This window comes from Cantharellus anzutake (genome assembly GCF_015039405.1).
Source record: "Cantharellus anzutake strain C23 chromosome Unknown EI90scaffold_104, whole genome shotgun sequence".
Classification (NCBI taxonomy): domain Eukaryota; kingdom Fungi; phylum Basidiomycota; class Agaricomycetes; order Cantharellales; family Hydnaceae; genus Cantharellus; species Cantharellus anzutake.
The window spans coordinates 1-8,623 of NW_024067054.1; the positions used below are offsets into that span (position 1 = coordinate 1).

At 50.3% G+C, this 8,623-nt stretch overlaps 3 protein-coding genes across 3 annotated transcripts; all 3 read left to right on the plus strand.

The window, feature by feature from the left end:
• Window positions 1-226: 226 nt before the first annotated feature.
• EI90DRAFT_3133515 (uncharacterized protein) lies at window positions 227-3,769 on the plus strand (the record flags this gene model as incomplete). The annotated part of the gene is made up of 5 exons (XM_039064570.1): window positions 227-361; window positions 409-532; window positions 587-1,026; window positions 1,098-3,299; window positions 3,356-3,769. The coding sequence occupies 5 exons, from the start codon at window positions 227-229 to the stop codon at window positions 3,767-3,769; spliced, it is 3,315 nt and encodes a 1,104-aa protein (XP_038909601.1).
• Window positions 3,770-4,484: 715 nt separating this feature from the next.
• EI90DRAFT_3133516 (uncharacterized protein) lies at window positions 4,485-5,152 on the plus strand (the record flags this gene model as incomplete). The annotated part of the gene is made up of 3 exons (XM_039064571.1): window positions 4,485-4,782; window positions 4,890-5,070; window positions 5,131-5,152. 3 exons carry the CDS (start codon window positions 4,485-4,487, stop codon window positions 5,150-5,152), a joined length of 501 nt encoding a protein of 166 aa, XP_038909602.1.
• A 2,577-nt stretch (window positions 5,153-7,729) lies between these two features.
• Window positions 7,730-8,092, plus strand: EI90DRAFT_3133517 (uncharacterized protein; the record flags this gene model as incomplete). Its single annotated transcript, XM_039064572.1, has 1 exon — window positions 7,730-8,092. One exon carries the CDS (start codon window positions 7,730-7,732, stop codon window positions 8,090-8,092), a length of 363 nt encoding a protein of 120 aa, XP_038909603.1.
• Between the last annotated feature and the right edge of the window lie 531 nt (window positions 8,093-8,623).

Below are 8,623 nucleotides of genomic sequence, written 5' to 3' on the forward strand. Positions count from 1 at the left end.
AACCTTACAGCATTTTTCGCGTTTGATTTCCAACATGTCTCGCTGAACCATTATGTTTGTCGTCCAATTATTTAATGTGTTCCAACTCTATTGTCCTGAATATGCGATTTACCGGCCGTTCACCATTCATTTGCTGCCATTTTTGAACCGACACATGACTGCCGTGGTTTGTCTCTTGAATTGGTCAATTTGTTGCGTCCGAAGTCTAAACCCATTCATTTCTCCCATGTCACGGAACCAGACGTCGAGTCGTCCCTGCGGCCCAAGCTCAGCTTGTGATGCGGCATGCTCCCGAACCACGGAGCCTGCTGTTCCAGCTGGACCGATAGGTCCCCACCTGGTTGAAACACCAACTGAAATGGTGCGATTGGGGGTGGTGTTCTCGAACGTGTATTGAATTACTAATAGGGAATTGGGTTTGATACTCCGCTGACCTGGACCATGTCTGGGACATTCGTACAATGGGAGCCCATAGGGCCTTCCAGCACTACGTGCCGAAGTATGGAAGAATGGGCTGTTCGTATACAGGCAGGTACGTTCCTTTCCTTTGATCTTGAAAAACAATTTGTCATTGATGACCCATCAGGTATCCGGACCACAAAGCCACCCAGAGACTTTCTCACTCACATGTGGATACTTCGTTACGCTAACACTCTGAGGGAGTTTCGCTTTCTTGGGAACCATGTCGAGCAACCCGTTTATCCCTTCACCCTTCATCACGATCGTACCCCTGCTGAGCGAAGAAAGATACACAATGCCCCTCAGTATCCAAAAATTCCCCCTATTCCCTCCCTCTACTGGTCGTCAATCTCTCGTGTGCCTCTCGTGTTCTCACACAATGCACCGTATCGTCCATTCATTCATCGCACTTCACTTGATCCCCCACTTCCTGGTCCCTCGGTTGTCGAAAACCACCGTGGCGGAAAACATCTTAGCAATGAATATATTCTCCAGGTCGAAGCGTTTGTACAGTCTCAGTTCGACCTATTCTCGCGGTGGGATGCGATCCGGGACACGTTTTCGTTAGTGGAACAATGCGTGCCAATGCCTCGAACTCAGGATGGGCTGACTGCAGAATCCTTTCAATGGAAGGATAGGTTGAGGCGTATGGGGGGAATATTGAAGGGCTAGTCAACAACGTAGATGAAGTGCTTACGTTTGCGTACGAGTTGGGTGGCGTTGGTCGATGGTACTGTCATTGTCACATCGAGCGGCTCCTTCATGAACACGATGGCGATTATTTCTTGGGTGTGGACGACGAGCTGATAGGTGTTGTGTTTGAACTCCCTTTCGCAGACGACTGCCCATCGTTGAGGACAAGAATGGAAATGCTGTCCCGTCACGGTGTTCCTGTTTTCGGTGTTCAGGTCGTTGGGAGTGGGGGTAGTCTTCGGCAAGATTTTGTGCCACAGTGCGGGACGGATTTTAAAACTTACGCGATGGCAGTTCAGTCTGCATCCCTTCCAGCAGTACGGCCAAGGGGCATCATTTTCAAGCAGCTCAAGTTCACACCTGCTCGCCCAATACCCTGGATCATCAGGCCAACCCATGGCTACCCTGGTTTACGGGACCCCTCAATCACGATGGAATTGGCCCTTGCAGACGTACTTTATCCTAGCCATAATCCGCTTTACACAGAAGGGGAACTGTGTCGGTTGATTAAATCTTTTTTCGGCCATAACCTCTTTCCTGTCATGCCTCCTCCATCCCCTCTGCCGCGGCGTCCATCCTCCCCTACACTTAAACCAGTGCGTACCTGGCGCGATAGTGTTGGAGGCTCTAGCGACGACGAATTTTATCCTCATTTCGAGCCTCCCCGTCAGGAACATGATGAGGACTCGTCCGATTATGAAGAAAGGGTGACTGTGGCGGCTCGAAAGTTTTCAGATGAGCAGCGGAGTGTGGATGCTGCCTGCCAACTCTTGCAAGATGCGCGGGACGACGACAGAGATGCCATTGAAAGATGCCAAGGGATTTGGGATCGAGGACATGGGAAAAAGAAGAGGCAACTGTCGGCCCATGATTACCATATCGTCAGCAATTGGCATAAGTACAGACCTGATCGAGAGTTTGCCAAACGCCCTCGAAAGAAGCTGAAATTATGGGATCATGATGGACATCGGGACGATGGTCGAGATGGATTACCGTTGCAGCGTGAAGACGTCTGCATGGGGCCTGCGATGGACCTTGAGATGAATAATATTGACAAAGGTTCCAAGCGCCATCACGTGTCCATCGGCCGCATTAATCCACCAGCTATTGTCTCATTGTCTCCTTCACCTCCTACCCCCGCCTCCAGGTTGTCTCCAGGAGACACTTGTTTTGACCCCATTTGTATTGAGACTTCGGATTCCTCAACCCCTGTCGACCATCCTTCACGCCCAACATCACCATTGTCGAAGATCCTGCTCGAGGAGTGCATGACACGCCGTGAAGGACCAAAATCATCTTCCGGATCTGTGACTAGCTCCCGACCCTCCGGTCGCCCTCCGCTCAATCGTTTTCCATTGCCGAATCCCATCCCATCCAGACATGGTACAACGCCGAGTCATGGTGTTCCTCTCACTTCTGCCGCCTCGAGGGTGTCAGACAACGACTTCGTCAAAAGTGCCAATTCCGCGGTGAGGAGGCCGATGCGTCCTGGGGACAGCTGTGTCGCTGCCTCCCCACTGGCTGCGCCGGGAAACCTCCCTCTGCCGAATGTGGCGACACCACTGGCCGCATTGCCGAGCAAGGGCAGTCAATCCGTGGATTCATTCTCAAGGCCGAACAATGAAAGCCAGAAGGCATCAGACAGCGGCCTTGCCAAGATTGCGGTGGCGAGGGAGCCGACACGTCCTCTTGTGACTATTGGGTATCGTGCTTCGCTGCCGAATGAGGGTGGCCGTGTGGCTGCTCCCTCGCAGTCAGTTGGCATGCTCAGCTCATCAATTCCAGCGCGTTGGCCTGTGGTACCTCTAGGCCACTGGTATCGCCTTGTGGTAGATGAGGTTCAGGACCCGGAGTTGCTCTGGCTGGAAAAGTGCAGTGCCCAAGGAGTCTACGCAGCACATCGTGCGAGGAAGAACGGGCGTCGTGAGCCACCGTCTATGGAGCTGCTCTTTAAGCGTCTTGCTGATCGTGATGGAATGGCTGACAAGTTGCGTTCGGAGGGAAGAGCTTGTTCATCAGATATGTATGTCGGCTCGCTCCTTAATTACACATCCACAGTGGATTTGCTATATGTGGATATGGCATTTACGTGCAAGCATGCTGATATTCCAGCTATCATCGGTACTGCACCTCCGAAGGCGAACAAGGTGAATCATCTTCATGCGTTCCTTCAGTACGAAAAGTATCCCCCCTCGTTCCCCAGTCCCTGTACCAACACCCTCCCCCCAACGAAAATGATCGTACACGTCCTATGCAATGCATCACGTTTTCAGCTGCCTGGCTACAATCTAGAGTGTATCAGGAGGCTTCCGATACTGAACTCCATCGTTTTGAGGTTCTTATTGGTGCCCACTCTCTCCAGAGTCAAGGTCTGTTGAAATTCTCTGTGCCTATGTGGCCAACGTCAGGCCCTATGGATGGTGTTATTCGCCGTGTTGCACGCTGGGCTCATGAAGAGATGACGAGGAATGCTGAAGAACCGCGTATCATCGAGTCGAGTGCGGAAATGCTTCAATATCACCCTAAGGGTAATAATTGGCAAATCGTGCTTGAACTGAATCTTGGTAGGCCTCGCTACATGAAGCACGTCTCCGAGCCGTGGACTCATCTTATTTGATGTGGTCGTTTTTCTGCCTTGTGTATTCGTGTCATTTCCGTGCTTGCATGGTCACTTTGGAGTCCACAATTACATAATGTGTTCTCTTTCCCACCATGTTTCCCTTGCACGTGTGCCTTTCCACTGCAACGTCATGTTCCTCTGTATCTCCCACATGTACTCCTTTTATAATATTGCTATATTGTAATATTATTATTATAATATATACATTTTTGGCATCACGTGCAGGCAAGGTCACGCTAGCGATGCATTGATTACATAACAAACTGTATAGTTGTTTGTGTAGCGCATTGCGGTGAGTTGAGTTCCTCAAAGCTGCCATGGCCTGAATCTCATTCGTCACTAGCCTCTTACTCTATCTAAGAACACGAGGTTGAAGCTGTCTTGGTCATCATTCTGCTCTTTCGCAGGAGGAACGAGCTGCTCATAGAGGTTACATGTTATTGAAGCGTCTGCGCTCTTCTTGGTTGATGAGAAGGGTGGAGCGTTCAGTCTGCCCATATTTCGTCGAGTGAAGCAAGGTCAAATCGTTCTGGCTGGCAAGGAGGGTGGAGCACTCAACCTCAATGCATCCCCATTTCCAAGCACGAGAAGAGCATGTTTCCTGGATTTCTTATTAAGACCCATCGTATAGACGATACCTCTCAACGTACGTTGACCAAAATGCCAAGTGTGGTACCTCAATTGATTATGTTTTCCACAGAATCCTTTAATTATGAGCTCCGACAGTTCCCCAAAACGACCACAACAAGCACCCATGCTTCGCAAACGAAGCGGCCGTACTCGGACCATCCCTGATTATCGGGCCCTCAGTGGTTCCGCACCCAAGAAGAGTAACCCCACTCGCTCCCGAGTCGTCTCCGACTCCAGAACTGCCCCAGTGGAAGCGAGGACAGTTCCAGGTCCTTCCACGAATATTACCCCAGTAACTCCCCCTGCGATCTTTGCGAATATATCTCGACTTCATGATGCAGCGAAGCGACATCCATCCTCCACCCCTGGAGGGATTCCAGGTTCAGTTTTTGGACAATACAGCATCACGTCGATCGTGCACACCTTATCATTATACGCAACGCCCGCGGATGCATGGGAGGGGGAAATTAATCCATGACTTGACCAGCACTTCGGAGTTTGGGCTATGGGACGGCCGGGGGCCATTCAGAAGTTGGCGAATCAGATTTCGGTCCTCACGGCCTCGATGGCTTTATAGAAATTCTCCAGTGGCTAGCAGGCAATGGCTACACGGTGGACGCCATGCTTGGGGGGAAGGTGGATAACATAATTCGTGCCATTGACTTCGTGTATGTATTCCGATTCTTACTATTTAGCTCATTGATAATTGAAATCGTGTTCGAACGTAGTGTTGGATCATCTTCACGCTGACCTTTGGGACTGGTATTCCAACCTTGACTCACCACCAAACTACAGATGTGAGTTTTGATGGTCCGGGGGACTTCGCTTGGTCTTAGGGCATAGAGATGTCCCTTTGCCTCCTCATTTGTTCTGTTGTTTGGCTGCTCATTTCTTCACTCGCCCTATTCCTTCATTTTCTACTCACTTTTACGTTACCTGATTAATCTGTTCACTCTGTCCAACTCCTTTCATTCTTCGATTACATCTACGCTACTTATTTACATGTTAATTGATTCACTGTCTTTTCAGGGCGCCTATTTTGCGTTGCTAAGCCCGCCAAAGAGGTGGTTTTTACCAAGGGGCCCCCACATTGATCTTGGGGCCCCTTGGTAAAAACCACCTCTTAGGTAGGCTTAGCAGCGCAAAATCGGTACCCCTATAGGGCCTCAACCCTGGCTGAGCAAGGTGTCTTCATGAATGGCAGCAGGAGCATATAGATCCATTGTCGTCTAGCAAGGCATAAGGTCATGGACCGTACCACAGGATCTCAGCGTCGATATATTCGCATGCAGAAATCCACCAATGTGGCGATCATCCAAATAACAGCAGCCTCTGGCAAGGGCGTCTATCCCTTCTTCATTGTTGGAATACAAGTCACGATTAGCTAGGCTAAATAATAATCATCTTTTGGTCTTACCTCAGGTCCCTTCGTTATAGCACGAGTGTAGCTGCCAAGCGCTATGTCACTAATTGACTAGTCTATTCAACATATTGCGTTCAGGTGTCTACCAGTATTGCTCAACCGCCACACGTGGGAGTGTGCCTAGAAGGTGCAAATGTACGTGTAGAATGCCGTCAGCACGTGAATAACGCATGGGGCAGGACTAGCACAAGCTTCTCAGCGTGTGTGGGCGCGATGTTTTCCTGCGTGTGGACGTGGAAGTTGTGGGTGGATGGCCCAGAGGTCATGAGTGTGGGCCTGGGGAGTCGTGAACACGAGCGAAGTAAGCAGAGCAGGTACAAGCGCACGAACTTGGCGTGAAAACGACCTAATCAACGCAGGCGCATGTTTGAGAGTTACACGCGTGTGGATTGCATGTGGGAAAGGTTTTTAGAGCGTAACAACGCATCTGGAGAGATGTGTGCATGAGAATCACGCGGATTCCAAGTCAATTGAGCCCGGCCATATTGTGCCTGTAGAGATTGCACTGCCAAGGGGCGATTGCAATCCTCACAAGAGTGAGCTGTGGCTAGGAGGTAGATGAGATCCGACGATGTGGTGGAGAACGGATGAAGTATATTTCTGAGCTGTCATCCCTGGGGATTATACGTTCGGTCGCTTCGGTCGACTTACATGACGTGGAGAACAGGGCCTGTCAAAAAGAGGTCGCATCAGTACCTCTTGGGACGAGGTTGGGCGCGGGGTGGCCTTGTCGTTCGCAGTCCATTTCCAGAGAAAGGGCATGTGTTGAGGGCAAGAGTTATTGCACACAGAACAAGGAGCTGTTGGCATTGGCCGAACCGATCGATCCCGCTCTTCCTTGCACCCATGTCAGAGCAGCCAAGTGAAGACTCGTTTTATGGTGAAAATGAAAAAGCTTCGTATTAGTGCACTTGACTGACGTTGGGCTAGGTCCAGTATGGTGGAAGAAAGGAGGGGTGGGATTTCAATACCGGGTGGGCGAATTGTGAGCCCTTGCTCTACGATATGTGAGGGTGTAGCTGAGCCTCCTGTAGTGTCTACTGGATGGACGATTCCACGTTGAGTGAAGACGAAGACTTTGCAAAGACTCTGGTGGAGACTGGCGGAAAGGGGAAGATAATAAGTATTAGGCCCCCACCCATGAGTGCTCTGAGTCAATCCAGCACTCCTGGCTGACACTATGTTGTTGAGGATGAGGACGAGGATGAGGATCAGGCAAGAATCATCATCGTAACCTCTACTAATTGCTAATACCACCCATAGCTAGTGGAATTGGAGGTTTACTGGGATGCCGAAATCTCAGCATCTGCCAATGGAGTTCCAGAAGAGCTTCATGAGCAGCTCTCATAAGTCTTGAGCACATTGCGGAGAGAAGCAAGTCACACCTATTCTCCCCTAGTTCATTTGACGTTTACCCTGGTGAGCTAATTCAGCTCAAGGGGGTTTCCATTGTCCGGTCTTGGAGGGACATCAAACGTATGTTTCTAACTTTTCGCCTCGGGTTTGCCCTGAGCTACCGATAGATTCATGTCCTGTTATCCAATCTATCTTTGATCGCCAAGCCTTCTCTGAAGCACAGGCAGGGAACATAGTCCCTCACTACTATGAGGGTTGGTTTTGGATGTAAGGATCCTGAAATGCCCAGAGCTACTAACAGGGTCTTACGCAATTTTTTTAAGCCGGTTCTTCCAAGAGGGACTTGAAGGGTTTCATGTAAGCACCCTAGCCAAACCCTGACCCATTACTGAACCACTGCTTAGCCTATCGAGAACCATTGTGAGAACCCATGCAACAATGCATGGGATCCAAATAGCCAGCCTCTGAGATTCTGCTGCCAACAAGTTCCACACTGGTATGTGCTGACCAACAGCAATCATTGCCAACCATCCTCTGCAGCCTACACGATGGCTGAGGTCCTTCAGTCAGTCCTGCCTGAGGGTACTGCACATGCGTACCAATTGACAGATTTGCATCCTGATGTGTGCAAGATCGCAAAGGTCGCTTGCAGTGACCTCACACTTTTTGGCTTACCAGAAGGCAGCAACTGGAGCCTCAAGGAAGAATTAACCACCTTCCATGCTAGAAAACGGTATATCTTGGCAGCAGCAGAAGAGCTAGCAAGATTGTCCTCTCAGCCTAGTCAAAACGTTGGACTTGAGGCAAGCGCTTTCGTAACTGAGGAGTTCGAAGCACTCTTTGAGATGGAACTCCTGCACGAGGGGGTGTACATCAAGTATCGGTGTGGTAATTGCAGCAGGCTATTTTGAGGATATCCTGGGGCCCTCCAATTACTATCGATCGTTACCCTTCGTCAATCCCCCAATGCTTTTCAGTCCACCGCTAGCTTACACAGTGCGTAATCTACTTTTCTTCAACTCACTTCTTTTAATTGAATAACCTTAGGGCCCGCCTCTACCTCATCGCCCCGATACCCATTCCCTCTCTCAACTAGTGAACACCCACAAGGTCCCATCAGCGCTGAAAAAACGCAGGACCATGCGGCACCATTCAGCACTAGATACCATCGTGATTGGCGGAGCTTGTTGGCAGAGCTTGTGAGGCTTTTGTTTCCAGAGGGGGTTCGATTTTTTTTACCTGCATGGCCACCCCGTTGTCATATCCATTCCCGGCCATCGACTTCCGGGCTCTCCGACCCCTCCGTTCTAACTCCGCTCCCCCCTCACCAACCTCGGAGCCCCCGTATTCCGCAAACCTCTCGGTACCCCTCGATGGTCACCACCCCCTCATTTCAATTTATTACCTACGCCTCCCTAAGTATGGAGCCCCGAAGACTTCCG